This window comes from Lipotes vexillifer, unplaced genomic scaffold (assembly GCF_000442215.2).
Source record: "Lipotes vexillifer unplaced genomic scaffold, Lipotes_vexillifer_v1.1 scaffold24, whole genome shotgun sequence".
NCBI classification, from domain to species: domain Eukaryota; kingdom Metazoa; phylum Chordata; class Mammalia; order Artiodactyla; family Lipotidae; genus Lipotes; species Lipotes vexillifer.
The window spans coordinates 951,274-973,406 of record NW_006782914.1 but is presented as its reverse complement, the minus strand read 5'-3'; the positions used below and the strand labels follow the sequence as shown (position 1 = coordinate 973,406).

General features: G+C 38.0%; 3 protein-coding genes across 3 annotated transcripts in view; 1 reads left to right on the top strand and 2 right to left on the bottom strand.

Moving 5' to 3' along the window:
* USP8 (ubiquitin specific peptidase 8) overlaps window positions 1–15,305 on the top strand; it is a 47,518-nt gene extending 32,213 nt beyond the window's left edge. The window contains 9 exon segments of the mRNA XM_007455527.1: window positions 3,367–3,456; window positions 5,944–6,021; window positions 6,434–6,696; window positions 8,432–8,644; window positions 9,662–9,872; window positions 10,815–11,051; window positions 11,773–11,915; window positions 14,823–14,955; window positions 15,120–15,305. Of these exon segments, the coding sequence (XP_007455589.1) occupies window positions 3,367–3,456; window positions 5,944–6,021; window positions 6,434–6,696; window positions 8,432–8,644; window positions 9,662–9,872; window positions 10,815–11,051; window positions 11,773–11,915; window positions 14,823–14,955; window positions 15,120–15,305 (1,554 nt within the window).
* LOC103082941 (ATP synthase F(0) complex subunit C2, mitochondrial-like) lies at window positions 578–1,201 on the bottom strand. Its single transcript, XM_082931008.1, is given in 4 exon segments — window positions 578–795; window positions 798–866; window positions 869–1,087; window positions 1,090–1,201. Coding segments are annotated over 4 exon segments (438 nt in total). The 5' UTR covers window positions 1,175–1,201; the 3' UTR covers window positions 578–730.
* Window positions 15,306–16,938: 1,633 nt separating the features above from the next.
* USP50 (ubiquitin specific peptidase 50) overlaps window positions 16,939–22,133 on the bottom strand; it is a 30,686-nt gene continuing 25,491 nt past the window's right edge. Inside the window, exon 7 of the mRNA XM_007455526.1 lies at window positions 16,939–17,217. Coding sequence (XP_007455588.1) covers window positions 17,026–17,217 — 192 coding nt within the window. The 3' untranslated portion in view covers window positions 16,939–17,025. The remainder of the gene's footprint in view (window positions 17,218–22,133) is intronic.

The following is a 22,133-nucleotide window of genomic DNA, read 5'->3' as shown; positions in this document are numbered from 1 at the left end:
CACACAGCTTGCGGGATCTTAGTTCCCCAACCAAGGATTGCACCCGGGGCCACTGCAGTGAAAGCGTGGAGTCCTGACCGTTGGACCACCAGGGAACTCCTGGCTTATTTTTAATATTAATAAAATGTCAGTGCTCTTTGAATGCTGAACTTTATAATGCATACATACTTTGAATTATTTCATCCAATAAAAAGAAGTGTGGAAAAAAATTACTTGCTTCCTTATGTATCTCAAAGACCTGATCCATCAACACCATCATTTATTGAAGAGGTTGTCTTTTCCCCATTGTATATTCTTCCTCCCTTGTCATAGATTAATTGACCATATAAGTGTGTGTTCATTTCTGGCCTCTCTGTTCTGTTCCATTGATCTGTGTGGCTGTTTTTGTGCCAGTACCATACTGGTTTGATGACTGTAGGTTTGTAGTTGAAGTCAGGGGGCATGATTCCTCCAGTTCTGTTCTTTCCCAAGATTGCTTTGTTTATTTGGGGTCTTCTGTGTTTCTGTAAACATTTTAGATTATTTGTTCTAGTTCTGTGGAAAATGCCATTGGTGTCTTTTTTGTTTTGTTTTTTTCTTTTTTCTTATTAATACAGTATTTATTTGTCTTCCTTCTGTCAAACCCTGAGCCAACCCCTTTCCCCAGGCTGCCTGGGGTGGTACAGGAAAAGGAACATACAGGGCAGACAAGACACAGGAGAAAGAACTATGGGAGGTGGAAACAGCCCCTTCACATGGCGAAGAGGATGAGAAAGGCCACCATCAGGCAAAAGAGTCCCATGGCTTTCGAGAGGCAAAGCCCAGAATGGTGTAGGAGAAGAGCTGTTGCTTCAGAGAAGGGTTCCTGGCATAACCAATGATGAGGCCCCAAACACAGTCCCAATTCCAGCCCCAGAGCCAGCCACCCCTACTGTGGCAGCCCCAGCTCCAGTGAACTTGGCTGCTGTGTCAGTGTCCCTCGAAATGGCACTGGTTTGGAAGCAGCGACTAGGAATAAGTGAGGTGGTCAGGGGACTCGGGGCTGCCAAGATGCTGTGGCTCTCATCTGTCAGCATCTCCAGTCGTTTCAGCACCACTGCAGTGATCAGCTTATTAGTGGAGAGGTTCTCCTGATCAAGGAGGGGATGGAGACGAACTTGGCACACGTGTACATTTTCAGGGGCTGAAGGGCCATGGCAGGAGAGCTGCTCCCAGTGCAGAGAAGACAATAGAGAGCACCATTGGTGTTTTGATAGAGATTTCATTGAATCTGTAGATTGCCTTGGGTAGAAAGGACATTTTAATAATATTAATTCTTCCAATCCATGAACACAGTATTATCTTTTCATCTGTTTGGGTCATCCTCAATTATCTTTCATCAGTGTCATAGTTTTCCAAGTACAGGTCTTTTACTTCCTTAGTTAGATTTATTCCTATATATTTTATTCTTTTTTTAATATTTATTTTCTTTATTTAAAAAAAATTTTTTTTGGCTGCATCAGGTATTAGTTGTAGCATGTGGGATCTCTCGTTGCAGCACAGGCTCTTCGTTGTGGTGTGGGCTTGTTCTCTCTAGTTGTGGCATGTGGGCTCCAGGGCATAAGGGCTCTGAGGTTGTGGTGTGTGGGCTCCAGAGCACATGGGCTCTGTGGTTTGTGCCATGCAGGCTCTCTCGTTGAGGTGTGTGAGCTCAGTAGTTGTGACACGCAGGCTTAGTTGCCCTGCGGCATGTGGGATCTTAGTTCCCTGACCAGGGATCGAACCCACATCCCCTGCATTGGAAGGCGGATTCTTTATCACTGGACCACCAGGGAAGTCCCTATTTTATTCTTTTTGATGCAATTGTAAATGGGATTGTTTTCTTAATTTCTTTCTGGTAGTTCATTATTAGTGTATACAAACGCAACAGATTTCTGTATATGAGTTTTGTATACTGCAACTTTACCAAATTCATTGATGAGCTCTAGTAGTTTTTTGGTGGCATCTTTAGGATTTTCTATATATAGTATCATGTCATCTTCTAACAAATAAGTTTTTATAATAGCAAGAACAGCTATAGCCCTTTTTACATTTCATATAAATGGAAATATATTTTTGGTAGTGTGAAAATGAATTGTAATTGGAGGCGAAATACTGTCTTTATTGAACATCAATTTCTATACTTCTCAAGCAGCAGTTTATGCATATACCAAAATTAACAATTCATATTAGTGCCACATTTATGCACAGAACGCTTAACCTAGTAACTTTAATTATCAAAGATGTAGGTCCCATGCAAAAGCCTTCTAAACATCCAAAGTAAGGAAAATGAAGCTCATGTTCTAAAATTCTCTAACTTTATTCATAGAAGAATCAGAACTTAGGAGCTCATACCATTTAAATATTATTCATTCTGTAGCTAGTATATGCCAGGTATTTCTTCTATTAATATGTAATCTTACTTGTTCCTTCTAATGATAACTCTATGAGGAATTCAATTTACAGATGAAATTGAAGCTTAGAGGTTAAGTAAGTTGCCTGTGAATCACATATGCAGTTAAATTCCAAAGCCACCTTCTATCCAGAGGCAGGTAGTCTTAAGAATTTAAAGCATTCGTATTTCTGGGGTCATTTAGTATAGGTGTCAAATATGCATACAAGTCTAAATAGCCCTGAGATGATCCCATGTAGTTTTTTAATGTTTCCTATAATGTAACACACTGAAGGAAAAGTTAAGATTGCATTCATTGTATGATCCTTTTAAAAGTAGGCAAAATGTGTGATTTATTCTGGAATAAATTTTATTTAAATTATCACACTTTTAAGTTTTTACTTTACTGTAGTTATTTTTTAAATCTATAAAATTAAACTGAATTTCTTAAAGCATCTATGAGAAGTTCTAAGAGGATATAAAATGAATTTTGCACTCCTGAATATTGCTCTGTATGAAATTCTATAATAGCTTCATTCTGTTTAATACGTTAATGATTTTAGATCACTACCACTTTCAAGATAGCCAAAATCATAAGAGATTTAAATAAAAGGATAATGTTCACAAGAGGCCATGGTGTGTGTACACTAATGACCTAGCATCTTATACTTGGCCATGTATTATGAATCACTGCTTCATAATCCACTGTGATTGACATCTCTTCCCCACCACTGATTCATCAAAGTTTCTTAGTTCTTTACCTTTGGAGTTAGGAAATCCCACATGGGCCCCGCCACCTTTAATTTTAAGTGTCTAATTTGACAATAAACTCAAATAAACTTTTCAGAGCCTCTTTTTTTTCCCCTCTTTTTACATTTGCAGTCTGATGGATTTGCTTGTATTAGCTAGTGATAGGTAGGTTTTTGTTGGGGAAAAGTTAAAATTTTGTTTCACTTCTGATTTTAATAATTTTATAGCCTGTTAAGATTAAAGGACAACCAGAAAGTGGAATTCTAAAGACTGGAACTTTTAGAGAGAATACAGAAGGCACTGAAGAAATAAAGTAAGCAACAGTTCATTGGATAGGAAAAGAAAATATGGATTATAACCATGTGGTTATCTCTACCATATCATCCTCCTCCATCTTAAGATCTTCTCTCTGAGGGAATCTTTGCTATCTTTGGTAGCATTTTTTGCTTGTTTTTGCATGATGGATCCACTTATATGCTAAAGGGAATAGATCCTTACCTTCCTATTTAAAGTATGATGATATGTTCTGTTCATTTTATGAAATTAAAAGATACTTAGGCCTTATTGTATGAATCTAGCAATTCTACTTCTGGATATATACCCAAAAGAATTGAAAGCAGACTCTCAAAGAGATATTTATACACCCATGTTCATAGAGTATTATTCATAATGGCCAAAGGATGGAAGCAACTCAAGTATACACTGACAGATGACTCTATAAAAAATGTGGTATGTACATACAATGGAATGTTATTCAGCTTTTAAAAAAGAAATTCTGACATGGATGAACTTTGATGACATTACCCTATAAGTGAAATAAACCAGTCACAAGAGGACAAATGTTTTTTGATTACATTTATATAGGGTACCTAGAATGGTTATATTCATAGAGACAGGAAGTAGAGTGGTGGTTGCCAGGGACCTGGGGGTTGGGAGAAGTTCGGAGTTGTTTAAATAGGTGGAGTTTTAATTTTGCAAGATGAGGAGAGTTCTGGAGAGTGGTTGCACAACAGTGTGAATATACTTAATGCCACTTACCTATACACTTAAAAATGTTCAAGATGGTAAATGTTGTATTTCATCACAATTTTTAAAATACTTAGGCCTTTTATAAGATGTCTTTGCCTTTGTTTTTATTTAAGAGTTTTCTTGAGGTATAATTTGAATACCATAAAAGTAATCCAAACTGAAATCTGATTTCAGTTCAGAGTTGTGAAACAGTTTTAATGCAATCCAATTTTAGGACATTTCCATCACACCAAAAAGATCTCTGTGCCCAGCTATTGTCACTCCCCATTCCAGGCAACCATGAATCTAATCTTTGTCTCCACAGATTTGCCTCTTCTAGGCATTTCATACAAATAATATATATATAGTCTTTTGTATATTTCTTCTTTCACCTACCGTAATTTTTTGACATTCATCTATATTGTACCACGTATCAGTAGTTTATTCCTTTTGTTGCTGAGTAGTATTCTGTTGTATGGATATAGCACATTTGATGGACATTGGATTGCTTCTGCTTTGGGGCTGTTATGAATAATGCTACTATTAACATTTGCATCTAAGTGTCTTTGTATGGAAATGTATTTTCATTTCTTTTGTGTTGACACCTAGAAGTGAAATTGTCTTTGTGTTTCTGGGTTTTTTTGTTTTTTTGGGTTTTTTTGATGAAGTCCAATTTATTATTTTTTCTTTTCTTTTATAAATTTATTTTTTCCTTTTTTCTTTTTGGCTGCATTGGGTCTTCGTTGCTGTACACGGGCTTTCTCAAGTTGCAGAGAGCAGGGGCTACTCTTCATTGTGGTGGGCGGGCTTCTCATTGCAGTGGCTTCTCTTGTGGAGCACAGGCTCTAGGGCGTGCAGGCTTCAGTAGTTGTGGCACAAGGACTCAGTAGTTGTGGCTCACGGGCTCTAGAGCTCAGGCTCAATAGTTGTGGCACACAAGCTTAGTTGCTCTGCAACATGTGGGATCTTCCCAGACCAGGGCTCGAATCTGTGTCCCCTGCATTGGCAGGTGGATTCTTAACCACTGTGCCACCAGGAAAGCCTGTGTTTCTGTTTTTTTAGAGAAACTTTTAAAAGTCACCGTTATTATAGGCTTGTGCAACACACACTCCTTCCCCTTGCTGTGATAATTTTAGGACTTTAAAAAAACATATATAAGTGGAATATTACTCAGCCGTTAAAAAAATGAAATCGAGTTATTTGTAGTGAGGTGGATGGACCTAGAGTCTGTCATACGGAGTGAAGTAAGTCAGAAAGAGAAAAACAAATACTGTAATCTAATGCATATATATGGAATCTAAAAAAAGAAAAAATGGTACTGATGAACCTAGTTGCAGGGCAGGAATAAAGAGGTAGACAGAGAATGGACTTGAGGACTTGGGGTGGGAGGGGGAAGCTGGGGTGAAGTGAAAGTAGCATCGACATATATATACTACCAAATGTAAAATAGTTGGGTGGTGGGAAGCAGCAATATAGCACAGGGAGATTGGCTTGGTGCCTAGAGGGGTGGGATAGGGAGAATGGGAGGGGGGATATGGGGACATGTGTATGCATATGGCTGATTCACTTTGTTGTGCAACAGAAACTTACACAGTATTGTGAAGCAATTATACTCCAATAAAGATCTATTATAAAAAGAAAGAAAACATGTATAGTTCTTCATCTTTGAACTTATTTCAAAAAATATTAAGGGCAGCAACACAAGGCTTTTTGGTTCTTTGGTACAAGTAGCTTAAGTTTGTATATGGCAAAATGTAATTTAAAAATCTTTTACTTTTTTGGTTTTTTTTCTTTAGTCTCGAGAGCCTTTGACAAGAGCACGAAGTGAAGAAATGGGGAGGATCGTACCAGGACTGCCTTCAGGCTGGGCCAAGGTAAAATTCAAAATTAGCGCAGAAATAAATTACGTGGTCACTGTTTTTTTAAAAAACAAAACATGTATTTGTTTATTCTGCATCTTCTCTAATGCAGAGTGGATTCTGTTTCTTCATTATAAAGGACATAACTCATTTCCCTAATTACAGCAGGGTTAGATTTTTCAGTATCCAATCTGGGATGATGGCTACAGTATATGAACATCCTGGCATTTGTCATTGAGAAACAGTGTATCTCTTTATAACCTAAAGTTGTTTGAAAGTTTAATTATAGAAGTGATTATCACCATTTTATTCAAATAATTTTAATCCAGAAGTAAATTTAGCAGTGAAATACTTTTGAGTGATTTTGTTGTTGTTGTTCACTCGATGTTCATCATTTTTTGACCTTTTTTTTTTTCCCCCATGTAAGTTTCTTGACCCTATCACTGGAACTTTTCGTTACTATCATTCGCCCACCAACACTGTTCATATGTATCCACCGGAAATGGCTCCTTCATCAGCACCTCCTTCCACCCCTCCAACTCATAAAGCCAAGCCACAGATTCCTGCCGAGCGGGATAGAGAACCATCCAAGCTGAAGCGCTCCTACTCCTCCCCAGATATAACCCAAGCCATTCAAGAGGAAGAGAAGAGGAGACCAGCAGTAACTCCAACAGTTAATCGAGAAACCAAGTAAGTTTATCCTAACTCCTAGAAACAGAATCATCTACTGTATTTGAAAACTTCTACTCTAAGCATATCAGTTTATTAATATCAGGGCGTCAGAAAATTCTGTGGATGGCTGTCCCAGCCTTTATTTACTAAAGAGGAAAAAAGAAATAAATGTCCTTGGTTTTTCTCCCAAGTGCTAACTTAAATATATCACAGAGGATTATCATACGTAATAATGTAGATATAAAAGTATACACTTTGTTAAGTTTTAAAGCAGTGTGCCATAGACTGCTTAGATGTGTTGTGGAAACTTCCTGTGATCCCTAAATCTCCTTTTGAGGACCATAATTTATAGAATTATTGAGTATGTCTTGTTGCAGCTCTTAAATTCCAAACTTTTTTTTTTTTTAACTCAGCCAGTAATGTGGGAGTAAACTTATATAGTATTAAAATAATGAGCATTATAGTGTGTATCAGCTTCTATTTACCATTTCCGATCATTAATTTTGGGGGATATAGGATAGATGGAAGTGAAAATAAATGGATTTTTCTATTTATTAAATACACTCTCTTAATTGCTAAGGAATTCTAACTAGGCTGTCTTTTTGGCCTCTTCAGAATCACCTCCGCAAAAAGTAGTTAATATATTTTCCTCATGAGAACCTTCCCTGCCAGGTAGGACTTACCTGGAGGAGATTTTGTAAAATTGGTAAATCTAGTTATAGATTTTAGGGCTCACTATTAAAGCTGGTGAGGTGTAATTCCTTCTTAAATTATCATTCTTATGAAAGTTTGTTAATTTGACAGTTTTAAAAATTACCGCATATGCAGATCATGTATTTTTTTATCTGTGTTGAACAGAGAAATAGCACATGAGTGCATACACCTGAGCCATGTGTAAAGAAAAGGTGGTTGAAATATAATCTGTTCTCAGTATTCCTTTCAGAGGTGGAAATATACTTAGGATTAATAATAAAAGAAAGACGTATCAATTAGGAGTTTTCTTAATGCTGTAGCAGTTCTAGAAGTTCCACATATAAATCAAATACACTAAGTAACAAAAGTCTTGGAGGCATTCTCTAGTCTAGTGCTGTCCAGTAGACATGTTGATAGAAAGATTCTGTATCTGTGAAGATATAAATGTTCTGTATCTGTGCTGTCCAGTATGGTAGTGCCTATTTTGAATTGTGGCTAACGTAACTAAAAAGCTAAATTTTAAATTTTATCTTAAATTTATATAGCCACCTGTGGCTAGTGGCTACTACCATATTTGTCAGCACAGCTCTAGACTTTAGGTTATAGTACCCAAATAACCTCTGCCTGCTTGATAATATACTCCACATACACTTTTTTTTTTTTTGATTCCTTGTTTGGCATTCTGGTTGAATACAACATTTGGTAATGCTAAACTTCCTGGGATCATTTAAAGAAGTTTGAAAGAGCCTTCTCTACTAGAAGACTCTACCTGTTCATGAGAAGCCAGAGAATCTATCTCAGGGTATCTGTAAAAAACCATGGACTCACATAAGAGGTTAAAGGTGTTTGTTTCATGGGAGGGTCACAGAATATAACCAGTGTTAACCTAGATACTAAATGTCCTGTAAGACCCATTACCTTATGAGCTAACTTAATAACTATTTGCAAGATTACTGAATACCCTGGTACAGATGCTGGAGTTTACTGCCCTTTGTAGTGTGAACCTTCATTTCAGGTGCTGTGCATTTTAAAGTATCTTGTACACTCTTTTCTTCCTTAGGCCAACAAGCTACCCTAAAACTGAGATAACAAGGCTTTCTGCTTCTCAAATTCGGAACCTCAATCCTGTTTTTGGAGGATCTGGACCAGCTCTCACTGGACTTCGTAATTTAGGAAATACTTGTTACATGAACTCAATACTGCAGTGCCTATGTAATACTCCACATCTGGCTGATTATTTCAACCGCAACTGTTATCAGGATGATATTAATAGGTAAAGAAATATCATACTTTTTGCAGTACAGTATTAAAAGGATGATCTAACCATGCCTCCTTACCAGCCAGTTCCAGAGATGTCAAATTAGGAAAGAGGAAAATATTCTTAAGAATAGTGTAGAAATTGCCAGGACATGGAAGCGACCTAAGTGTCCGTCGACAGGTGAATGGATAAAGAAGATGTAGCACATATATACAATGCAATATTACTCAGCCATAAAAAGAAATGAAATTGAGTTATTTGTAGTGAGGTGGATAGACCTAGAGACTGTCATACAGAGTGAAGTAAGTCAGAAAGAGAAAAACAAATACTGTATGCTAACACATATATATGGAATCTAAAAAAAAAAAAAGGTTCTGAAGAACCTAGGGGTAAGATGGGAATAAAGACACAGATGCAGAGAATAGACTTGAGGACACAGGGAGGGGGAAGGGTAAGCTGGGACGAAGTGAGAGAGTGGCATGGACTTACATACACTACCAAATGTAAAAGAGATAGCTGGAAGCAGCCGCATAGCACTGGGAGATCAGCTTGGTGCTTTGTGACCACCTAGAGGGTTGAGATAGGGAGGGTGGGAGGGAGACGCAAGAGGGGGATATATGCATACGTATAGCTGATTCACTTTGTTATACAGCAGAAAGTAACACACCACTGTAAAGCAATTATACTCCAATAAAGATGTTTAAAAAAAAAAGTGTAGAGAAAAGCCTCCTCTGATTGGTAAAGGACAGACAGGAAAGGAACAGTACAAGAAGGTGGAACCTCACTGTCATAAACTGGAGCCTGTTGATAAGGAATAGGAGACCATGCAGGGCTGGCAGCCAAAAGGAAGAAAGTTGGAGGGGTGTAATCAAAGTAAGATTCAGATAGGCATTTGGTAATAAACCTGTGAATAAGTATTTTAGTGTAGTGTAGGGTCACATATTACAGTATGTTGATGTCAAGAACCCACTGTACCTTGGCTTTTTATAATTCCTGTATTGCTTTTTTGTAACTTTAATTTTATTTGCAAAGGTCAAATTTGTTGGGGCATAAAGGTGAAGTGGCGGAAGAATTTGGCATAATCATGAAAGCCCTGTGGACAGGACAGTACAGGTATATCAGTCCGAAAGACTTTAAAATCACTATTGGGAAGATCAATGACCAGTTTGCAGGATACAGCCAGCAAGATTCACAAGAACTGCTTCTGTTCCTAATGGATGGTCTCCATGAAGATCTTAATAAAGTAAGAAATTTTTCTAAGTTGCAAAGGCCCCTTAGCGTTGCTTAACATTGTACTCATTTTTATAGCAATTTAAAATTATAGTTGGTGATTGTTCGGTGCTAATTTATTGAAACCTAGTGACTGTACTATGGCATGGAAGTTTAAAACAAATATATCTGATAGGTCTAATATTTGAAAGGAAGTATATGCAATTTGTATTTACTTTTGAAAATGTTAACAGGTTGTATTACTGCAAGAAGTTTGTAAATGTTGTAAATTTGTAAAAATAGTTGTCAGAGATGTTGTGTTTGTGACCCACATGACCAAATGATTCATGTGAAAAGTTATTACTGAGGCATCTTTGTCTGTGTACTGTGGCTTCTTTTTAGCACCAAGCTGTCCTCTTTCAGATACCTTTGGGGTCACCTTTCTTACCAGCAACCACAGACATACACAAATAGATACACACACTTATATATGTATATGTATGTGTGTGACTATATGTATGTTATGTGTGTCTATATGTGTATATGTGTGTGAAGGTAGGTAGATAGATAGGTAGGTAGGTAGGTAGGTAGGTAGGTAGATAGATAGATAGATAGATAGATAGAATGTATCCATCCATGAGACTAGGACAGCAAAATAACATCTGTCTAGTTGTAGCCCTAACTCCCAGCTATACGTGGAATGTCTTTTCAAAACCAGACTTTTCAGCTCTTTAAATAAAAATTTGTTGAGAAATCGCAACAAGTTACATCCTTTTGATAAAGTGGGTTTTGGTATTTTAGGAGGTTTTCTTGGCTAGAATTTTTTTGTAGCACTTGATGAGATTAGAATTCCTTTCTGAAAAGAACAAGAAGTGTTTCTAAATCTGCAGAGTATTTGTATTTAATATACTCTTTCAATTTTATATTTAAATGTTGACTTTGAGATATTAATATAGAGTCTAAATTTTATTTCCAGGCTGATAATCGGAAAAGACACAAAGAAGAAAATAATGATCATCTCGATGACTTTAAAGCTGCAGAACATGCTTGGCAGAAGCACAAGCAGCTCAATGAATCTATCATTGTTGCCCTTTTTCAGGGTCAATTCAAATCCACAGTACAGTGCCTCACCTGCCACAAAAAGTCTAGGACATTTGAGGCTTTCATGTATCTGTCTCTACCACTAGCATCTACAAGTAAATGTACATTACAGGTAAGTTTAGGATTGAGAGAAAATGATTTGTTGAATAAAAATTATGTTCATATGCACATAGAGGTGTATTTTATTCAGTAATTTATTTCTCTTGTTTGCCCATAAACATTTTATAGGTTAAAACTTAAACAAAAATTTTGTTTTAATTAGGCCTCTGTAGATTAGGAAAAAACCAGCATTTTTAAAAAGAAATTTTCCTTTTTAAAAGATATTTTCCTATAAAATATTCTTTTAGAGTTAATCATTTTTTTAAAGTTTGTATTTATTGAAGAAGTTTTAAAAGTTAATTTGGAAAATTGTATGTTGACTTTAATTTAGGTACAGTTTTATAGGAATTTACTCTACATGGGTATATCAAATAAATATGTTTTGCAGACAAGAGCGGTGTGATTTAGAGAGCTTGTTGACACCCTTTAGTGTTGGCTCCCTGTGAGTCAGAACTTCCTGAGCCACCGGGTAGAAGTTCCTCAGTGCTCTCAGGGCATGCAGGACTCCTTCCCTCCACCATAGGCAGCACCACCACTCACCACACTCTGTCACTGTCAGCTCCCATCTGGGTCTGCATCCCTCACTAGATCATAAACTTTGTGGGGGCAGGAACTGTTTTGTAAGAGTTTACTGTTGTATTCCTCATGCCTGGCAGAGTAACTTATTGAATAGATGCTCAGGAATACTGTGTTGAAAATATTAACAAGTGTCTACTACTTGTTTTTGCCTCCAGGATTGCCTTAGATTATTTTCTAAAGAAGAAAAACTCACAGATAACAACAGGTTTTACTGCAGTCATTGCAGAACTCGACGGGATTCGCTAAAAAAGATAGAAATCTGGAAGTTGCCACCTGTACTTTTAGTGCATCTGAAACGGTAAAAGGGACACATTTTTCTTAGTGTTTAGTACTTTTTAGTTGAAGGACTTCTAAGTCTTTTATTCTAAACAATTTGTTTTACTACCTGCTTAGGATATATAACAAAGGAAGATTATCTGGTTAGGGTATCTCTAGGGAAACTAGGCAGAAATGATGAGATTCTAGTTCACCTTAGTGTTTGTAATAACAGGGCAAAGTGACAGCATCATTCTTTCATATAATTCTGTTTTTAAAAATCGGTGAAACTAGCGGGGAGGGGTAGATTGGGAGTTTGAAATTGACATGTACACACTGCTATATTTAAAATGGATAACCAAGAGAATTCCCTGGTTTCCCAGTGGTTAGGACTCTGCACTTTCACTGCCGAGGGTGTGGGTTCAGTCCCTGGTCGGGGAATTAAGATCCTACAAGCCACGCAGCACAGCCAAAAAAATTAAAAATAAAAAATAAATAAAATAGATAATGAGTAAGGACCGACTGTATAGCACAGGGAACTCTGCTCAATATTCCATAATAACCTAAATGGGAAAAGAATTTGAAAAAGGATAGATACATGTATATGTGTAACTGAATCACTTTGCTGTACACCCAAAACTAACACACTGTTAATCAATGATACTCCAGTATAAAATTTTAAAAATAAAATCAGTGAAACTAAATTATTGCATTTCAAACATGAAAATTTTAAATCATTACAAAGCATTCAGTGAAAAGGTATAAAAATAATGTTATACAGTATAACTCTAACACTATTAGATAAAATTTATCATTCAAACAATATAGTAAACATAACAAAAAATTAATACTGTGCTGAAAATGAATTGAGTTTTTTTAAAGTGTAATTTTTAAAGATAAAACATTAAGGATGCCATTGTAGAGTGCAGACATATTTTTGCCCATATTTTTCCAGCCAATGAAAAAGATCTGGACCTATAGCAGTAGAAGAATAATGGCGAGAGAGTTGTAAAACATGGGCCAGGTCTTTTGCTCTGATTCTTTGTCTTTATGGTATCCATCTGTGGAGTGATAACTTTAAGTCATTTTTTGGAAAAACTTTAAAAGGAAGTTTCATCTGTTTATTGAGAGCTCTAATTTTTGTTTCAAAGAAAGGATTTCTTTTTAATTTTTTGTTTCATCTTATATTATTGGAGATTCTTAGGCAGTTATTTGTGTTAATTTCTACATTGATATGTTCAAATTCCTCTTGTGTAAATTTTCTAACAGAAGCTTATATCAGTTGTCCTTTTCTGCTTCTTGCAGACTGTGGAGGTATAAACATTCTATAAATGATTACACATTTGTTCTGTTAAAATTTTTAATGCTGTGTATTACTCTTGGAGAATATAAAAGTATAAATGGTTCAGAGTTCATTTTTTAAAAAATAATTCTGAAATAACCATATTACACCAACCAAAATACCAGTATTTTGGTGTGTAAAGAAGCAGAATAGGGTGGGAGGGAGGGAGACAAAGAGGGAAGAGATATGGGAACATATGTATATGTATAACTGATTCACTCTGTTATAAAGCAGAAACTAACACACCATTGTAAAGCAATTATACCCCAAAAAAGATGTTAAAAAAAAAAAAAATCACAAGGAAAAAAAAAAAAAAGAAGCAGAATATGTCAGGATAATGGAATGCCATTATTTCAGTCACTAATTTATGTGCTTGCAATTACCAGCTCTAGTGTCCCCAAAAGTACAAGCTTAAATCTAGAGCAGCTCTCCTCTGTCATTCCTCTGTACTTTTGTGGTGATTAGCATTATAAATGGGGGTTTTCATAACTTTTTACCTTTGTAGAAGACTAATCTAATAGCTTTAGCTGGTCTAGGGATTAAGGGACCAAGGTATGGCCCTACCTCTACCACTCTAGCTGTTTGACTGTGGTTAGACATTTAACTCATTACTGATGGGGGATTTTTGCAGAAACTAACGCCTGCGGCTGGCGATTTGTTATGTAAATGAATATTGAAATGCCTACAGTCAATACGTTTGGGTAACAAAAGACATATTAATACGTCTCTGGTCAATAATGTGTTAATATCTGTGTATGGCAGTTTCTTCATTTGTAAAACAAATGAAACCAAGTACAGCAAGTCCCCTATATACGAACGAGTTCTGTTCTGAGAGTGCATTTGTAAGTCCAGTTCATTTGTAAGTCCAACAAAGTTAGCCTAGGTACCCAACTAACTCCACTATATAGTAATAGGCGTACTGTAGTAGGTTTATAATACTTTTCACACAAATAATACATAAAAAACAAACACAAAAAATAAAACAGGGCTTCCCTGGTGGCGCAGTGGTTGAGAGTCCGCCTGCCGATGCAGGGGACACAGGTTTGTGTCCCGGTCCGGGAAGATCCCACATGCCGCGGAGCCTGCACGTCCGGAGCCTGTGCTCTGCAACGGGAGAGGCCACAACAGTGAGAGGCCCGCATACTGCAAAAAATAAAATAAAATAAAACATTTTTAATCTTACAGTATAGTACCTTGAAAAGTATAGTAGTACAGTACAACAGCTGGCATACACGGGCACATTCACATCTTTGGAAGTTCACAGTTTGAAGATTCGTATGTAGGGGACTTACATTATCTTTTTCTTCTTCTTTTTTTCTTTTTTTTCTTTTTTGGCTGCACCACACGGCATTTGGGATCTTAGTTCCCCGACCAGGGATCGATCCCACGCCCCCTACATTGGAAGCACCGAGTCTTAACCTCTGGACCACCAGGGAAGTCCGAAACCAGGTGTCTTTAACAGGTTCCTCCACTATTAAAATTCTGATTGTGTGTTTGAAATGGATTTTTTGGTCCTGTCTAAAAATCTGGATTGTTAATGAATGAATTAGGGTTCATTCTGATGTCTTTGGTCTGTCAGTGTAATTGCTGTAATGTTATGCTCTACAGTTTTTCCTACGATGGCAGATGGAAGCAAAAATTACAGACATCTGTGGACTTCCCATTAGAAAATCTTGACTTGTCACAGTATGTTATTGGTCCAAAGAACAATTTGAGGAAATATAACTTGTTTTCTGTTTCGGTAAGTATCTCATTAAACTAAATACATTTTCTTTCGAAGCAAACTAAAAAACCCAGTTTCAAGTGGTTCCTTACCTCATAGGAAAGGACAACATAAGCCTTTGAAATTATTGACATATTTTAAATAATTCAATTTGATTTGATTTTCTGTCTTGTTTGGCACAGAATCACTATGGTGGGCTGGATGGAGGCCACTACACTGCCTATTGTAAAAATGCAGCAAGACAGCGGTGGTTTAAATTTGATGATCATGAAGTTTCTGATATTTCCGTTTCTTCTGTGAAATCTTCAGCAGCTTATATCCTCTTTTATACGTCATTGGGACCACGAGTAACTGATGTAGCCACATAAGGAGAAGTAGGTTTTAAGCTAGTTATCTTTTAACAGGCTGAGCAACACAATTCTTGAAATGCTTAAAGATTCTGGATAGCTATAGCTGGCCATTTAAAGGAATTCTAGGACAGTGAGAGTTGTGTTACTATACCATATACTTCAGGTCAGTGCTATTATCAAAAAACTGACCAAGAACATTTAACAAGTATTGCAGTAAGCATTCCTTACAGGTACCATTTATTTCAAAACAACATTTTTAGTTTGCTCCAAAGTTAAAATAATTAGCTAAGCATAATTATTCCACTAGTCTAAACACCATTGTATCCTTTATTTTCCTTTTTACTGTTATGGCCTTTTCACATTTCTAAATCCCAGCTTGATCTATGAATACTCTAGAATGATGTAAAACAGATAGGAATGTATGTGTATATATTTATTGCACACTTGCACATCAAATCGATGTACATAGTATAATATGTGGTCCTTTTGTGAAGCCTAGAACTCAGAGGATTGCTTTTTTTTTTTTCTTTCCTTTTGGCCTATTCTGAGTAATTGCAGTGCTTTCTTAGGGAAATCACAGGGCAAAGCTATTTTTCTGTTGGCTTTGGGCTGTATTTGTGCACTAAATCTTTATTCTAAAAAAATAAATGGAAACTTTTCTTTAATTTTTTAAATGAGAATTTTCATTTACACCTACATTAAAATCTTAATGAGAAAAATAATTTAAAACCCTGTAAGTGTTCTGTCTTTAATTTTATATTATTAAACATAGAACAGTAGAATTACAGATTTTATACATACACTCTTTATACCACTACAGTGACTTAAAATTTAGTACACTTATTCCTTTGCATCACTTGATTCCACTCATCCTTTACCTTGACCCTGAACTGCATATAGCACTTATGATTCTCTCAGAGTTGGGAGTCAGAGTAAGATGTAAATAACTTAATGCCCAGACTCATTCTATCAAGAGTAGTAGAATTCTTAGTATTAAGATAAAAAGAGATGAGTCAGACATGACTGCAAAGTGAACTGCATTATAAACCACATCTTTAGAAAGTGATGTATTAAAAGGGATAGAGGAGCTTAGAATTTATCATTTACCTCAGGGACTTAGTTGTTATAGGTAAAGTCAATATATAACACTCCATATAAAAACAAAATTCTAAAGGTGCTTCTGAAAGATGTCACCGTTAGTGGACTCCCAGGAAGAAGATGAAAGGAAGGTGTTGAATTGTGAAACTGACAACTTTTCATGTTCTACAATTAGTCTGAGAGATTATAGTTTCTTGCCTAAATTATCTGAACAATTAAATATTTTCAAATCACATTCCTAACCTCACAGAGCCACTTGAACAAAAGTTATTTTGGTTTAGCTCCATGAAGTACCTTTGGAAAATAATTTGTTGGATATATATATAATTATTATGAGATAGTTTATGATAAAAATACACACTAATGAACACTGTACTTTGAAACCTGAACATAATACTTACAATCTGATTGCTTTGAAGGTCCCCATTCGTTAGCATTGCATCATTTTCATGCTGCCTTTTTCAGTGGGCCAGGACCCATCTTTTTATAGACTTACCTTGTGAAGGTTGCATAACAACATGCCAGAAAGACTTAAAAATGTCAGTGATGCAAGTAAGTTGCAAGAGTTTTAATGACAAAGCAAAACTTAAGTACTAGGTTCTAATTGCTAGTTTTGCAATTTTCTGGAAACACCATTTTCCTAGCTCTTGCGTTTTTGTATAGGTATAGAAAAGGGCTGGCAGCTATAGAACAGGAGATATGCTGTAGTGGTTTGAACTGAAGTATCTGGAATCTCACTGACTCGTGTGTCATCAAAGTTATACCAGGCGTGAGTCACTGAGTTTTTGCAGAAAGCAGTGTAGTGGCCACCATCCAGATCACCAAAGTGGTTCTAGGGGAGAAAGGAATGTCACGCAGTATTTACATTTGAATACTTTAACTATTAGAACCCAAACGATAGAGCCAAGAAATATTTTTATAATTGTCCCTTATACTGGATTAAAAGCTAAATCATACGTTACGTTAAATCATACATATAGCCTGACTGGTATATTTTTCATGTCACTGAAATGGTTATATATTGTGTCCATCAATTATTTAATAGACTGTGAATGAAACAGGATAGTATTTGGCATCTTCTAATATTTATCAGTTAATACTTACTGAGCACCAACTGTACATAAACTATTAAAACATCAAAGGAAATTTTAAAATAAGAAAATAGTCATGTTTCCTAAATGAGCTTATAGTTTAATTTTGAAGACAGTCTAAGATAGACATGAAAAAAGACATTTAACATTGGAACAAGACATTAAAACAACTGCATACTGCTACCACACAATTTGAGGAGGTTGTACAGCAACAGCTCCCTTGGTCATCAAAGGCCCAGAAAAGAACCTGTTCTATTCTCTTTTTCCCATGTCTTCCCTAACCCAGTAAAGCAATGTTTGAAACAAAGGCATTGGAGAACCTCACTTCTCAGAAGGTGGTATGGCATAGAGCAGGGGTTGACAAACCATTTGCCCATGGGTCAAAGCCAGCCTGCGGCCTGTTTTTATATGGCCTGTGAACTGAGAATGCATTTTATATTTTTATATGGTTGAAAAAAATCAGAATAATAATATTTTGTGATGTGTGAAAATTATATGAACTTCAGATTTTTCAATGTCCTTAAATAAAGTTTTATGGGATCATAGCCATGCTCACTTGTTTATGTTTTTAAGTGGCTGCTTTCACACTACAACAGTAAAGTTGAATAGTTACAAGAGAGACCATAGAATACATGGCCTGCAAATCCTAAAATATTTACTATCTAGCTTTTTAAGATTGCTGACCCCTGGGGTAGAGGGAAGAAAATGGATTTTTCTAGTCAGCTCTATGAATTCAGCTCTAATACTACACAATGACCTTAAGGAAATTATTTAACCTTTCTGAGCTTTAATTCCCCTATCTTTTAAAATGGGTAATAAGACCTTGTCTTATACAACTACTATCTCTCTTATAGTGCTACCACATAGGAGGTACTTATTAAGTGTTCCCTTAGACCTTCATCTTCCACACATCTCCTGTTAACTCTTAAAGAAATATCCCAAAGCAGACATTTTAAAGATTCAGACTCTGGTCCTGGTCTTGGCCATGTGACCTTAAGTTGATATGCTTAAACTTCCTTATTTATAAAATGGTGCTCATAATAGTGTGATGTAATTTGAGAAAAACAAAACATCTGGTGGATCCAGATGATGAAGTAATGTTCTAAAGTGACTAGACAGATTATGGCTGGAATATGTTCTGTTTTGATGACAATGTAAAGAAAAAAAAATTGACATAGTAGAATAGGGTAGGGTGAAGCATCATTCTAGACTTCCATTCTCAGTAATTTTGGCAGACAATTAGCCTGAAAGCCTTAGTTACGAAACTGTAAAGGATGCTCGATAGGGACGTCCCTGGTGGCACAGTGGTTAAGAAACTGCCTGCCAATGCAGGGGACACAGGTTCGAGCCCTGGTCCAGGAAGATCCCACATGCCGCAGAGCAACTAAGCCCATACACCACAACTACTGAGCCTGCACTCTAGATCCCACAAGCCACAGCTACTGACTCCATGCACCTAGAGCCCATACTCCGCAACAAGAGGAGCCACCGCAATGAGAAGCCCATGCACCACAACGAAGGGTAGCCCCTGCACACCATAACTAGAGAAAGCCCATGCACAGCAACGAAGACTCAACCAGCCAAAAAAAAAAGAATGCTGGATAAAACATGGTAAATACCCTTTGAAATATATGGCTAACTTTAAAGATTGTATAGTGAGAGTAATCTCCAGGGGCCAAGAACAGAGGAAATAAAAGATGAGCATGATGTGTGGTTAATGCTGTGACTGCCTGAGAGCAAAGACAGTTTCTGGTCCCTGGAACCACAGTGCTTGGGTTTTAAAGGTAACAGAAGGGCTGGAGGTAAAGTCCTAAGTCCCTGCAAGGTGAGGAGTTGGATTGAAATCCACACACATAGCCACAACCTCTTAAAGAGAGTCACCCTCAATAAAAGAATAAACTAGGGGGGAACAAATCCATCCTCCAGTGCTTAGCTTAGCTTAGGTTTTAGGTACAAAGAATAAAAGTCATTCCTGGAAAGTCGTTACCACAGACCTGGCTTCTCTTTGGTTGGGGATTCAAATTTACACTACTGTCTGTGTCTCAGAATCCTGTGAATTTAAGGTGAGAATGAAAAGTATTTTGGGGTTGCTTGGCAAAAGAAAAAGAATTACTTTCTGATTGACGCACCTTAATTCAGGCTGCACAGGATACCCACATATAAAAACCCAGTGATGCTGAACTCACAACTCAGTATTACAGAGCATACAAGGAAACAATTCACCATGAGTAAGAGTTAGAGGGCAATAAATAGCAAGATTAAAAACTCCAAGGGGACGAGGGGAAGATGGCGGAAGAGTAAGACGCGGAGATCCTCCCCACAGATTCACCAGAAATACATCTACACGTGGAACAACTCCTACAGAACACCTACTGAACGCTGGCAGAAGACCTCAGACCTCCCAAAAGGCAAGAAAACTCCCCATGTAGGGCAAAATAAAAAAGTATAAACAGAGACAAAAGAATAGGGACCTGCACCAATGGGAGGGAGCTGTGAAGGAGGAAAGGTTTCCACACGCTAGGAAGCCCCTTCGCGGGCGGAGACTGCAGGTGGCAGAGTGGGGTAGCTTCGGGGCCGCAGAGGAGAGCACAGCAACAGGGGTGCGGAGGGCAAAGCGGAGAGATTCCCGCACAGAGGATCAGGGCCGACCAGCACTCACCAGCCTGAGAGGCTTGTCTGTTCACCCACCGGGGTGGGCAGGGCTGGGACCTGAGGCTCAGGCTTCAGTTGGAGTGTGGGGAGAGAGGCCTGGGGTTGGCGGCTAGAACACAGCCTGCAGGGTGTTAGTGCACCACGGCTAGCCAGGAAGGACTCGGGGGGAAACGTCTGGACCTGCCGAAGATGCAAAAGACTTTTCCTTCCCTCTCTGTTTCCTGGTGCGCGAGGAGAGGGGATTAAGAGCGCGGCCTAAAGGAGCTCCAGAGACGGGCGCGAGCCACGGCTAAAACCACGGACCCCAGAGACGGGCATGAGACGCTAAGGCTGCTGCCGCCGCCACCAAGAAGCCTGTGTGCGAGCACAGGTCACTATCCACAACCCCCTTCCAGGGAGCCTGTGCAGCTCACCACTGCCAGGGTCCCGTGATCCAGGGACAACTTCCCCGGCAGAACGCACTGCGCGCCTCAGGCTGGTGCAACGTCATGCCGGCCTTTACCGCCGCAGGCATGCCCCGCACTCCGTGCCCCTCCCTCCCCCGCAGCCCGAGTGACCCGGAGACCCCGAATCAGCAGCTCCTTTAACCCGGTCCTGTCTGAGCGAAGAACAGACACCCTCTGGCGACCTACATGCAGAGGCGGGGCCAAATCCAAAGCTGAGCTCAGAGAGCTGTGCGAACAAAGAAGAGAAGGAGAAATCTCTCCCAGCAGCCTCAGAAGCAGCGGATTAAAGTTCCACAATCAACTTGATGTACCCTACATCTGTGGAATACATGAATAGACAATGAATCATCCCAAATTGAGGAGGTGGACTTTGAGAGCAAGATTTATGATTTTTTCCCCTTTTCCTCTTTTTGTGAGCATGTATGTGAATGCTTCTGTGTGAGATTTTGTCTGTATAGCATTGCTTCCACCATTTGTCCTAGGGTTCTATCCATTTTATTTCTTCTTTTTAAAAAAAAATTTTTTTTCTTAATAATTATTTTTTATTTTAATAACTTTATTTTATTTTATCATTATTTTATCTTCTTTCTTTCCTTCCTTTCCTCCTTCCATCCTCCCTCCCTCCCTCCCTCCCTCTCTCTCTCTCTCTCTCTTTCTCTCTTTCTCTCTCTCTTTCTTTCTTTCTTTCTTTCTTTTCTTTCTTTTTCTCCCTTTTATTCTGCGCCGTGTGGATGAAAGGCTCTTGGTGCTGCAGCCAGGAGTCACTGCTGTGCCTCTGAGGTGGGAGAGCCAACTTCAAGACACTGGTCCACAAGAGACCTCCCAGCTCCACATAATATCAAACGGCGAAAATCTCCCAGAGATCTCCATCTCAACGCCAGCATCCAGCTTCACTCAATGACCAGCAAGCTACAGTGCTGGACACTCTATGCCAAACAACTAGCAAAACAGGAACACAACCCCACCCATTAGCAGAGAGGCTGCCTAAAATCATAATAAGTCCACAGACACCCCCAAAACACACCACCAGACGTGGACCTGCCCACCAGAAAGACAAGATCCAGCCTCATCCACCAGAACACAGGCACTAGTCCCCTCCACCAGGAAGCCTACACAACCCACTGAACCAACCTTAGCCACTGGGGACAGACACCAAAAACACTGGGAACTACAAACTTGCAGCCTACAAAAAGGAGACCCCAAACACATTAAGATAAGCAAAATGAGAAGACAGAAAAACACACAGCAGATGAAGGACCAAGATAAAAATGCACCAGACCTAACAAATGAAGAGGAAATAGGCAGTCTACCTGAAAAAGAATTCAGAATAATGATAGTAGAGATGATCCAAAATCTTGGAAATAGAACAGACAAAATGCAAGAAACATTTAACAAGGACCTAGAAGAACTAAAGATGAAACAAACAATGATGAACAACACAATAAATGAAATCAAAAATTCTCTAGAAGGAATCAAGAGCAGAATAACTGAGGCAGAAGAACAGATAAGTGACCTGGAAGATAAAATAGTGGAAATAACTACTGCAGAGCAGAATAAAG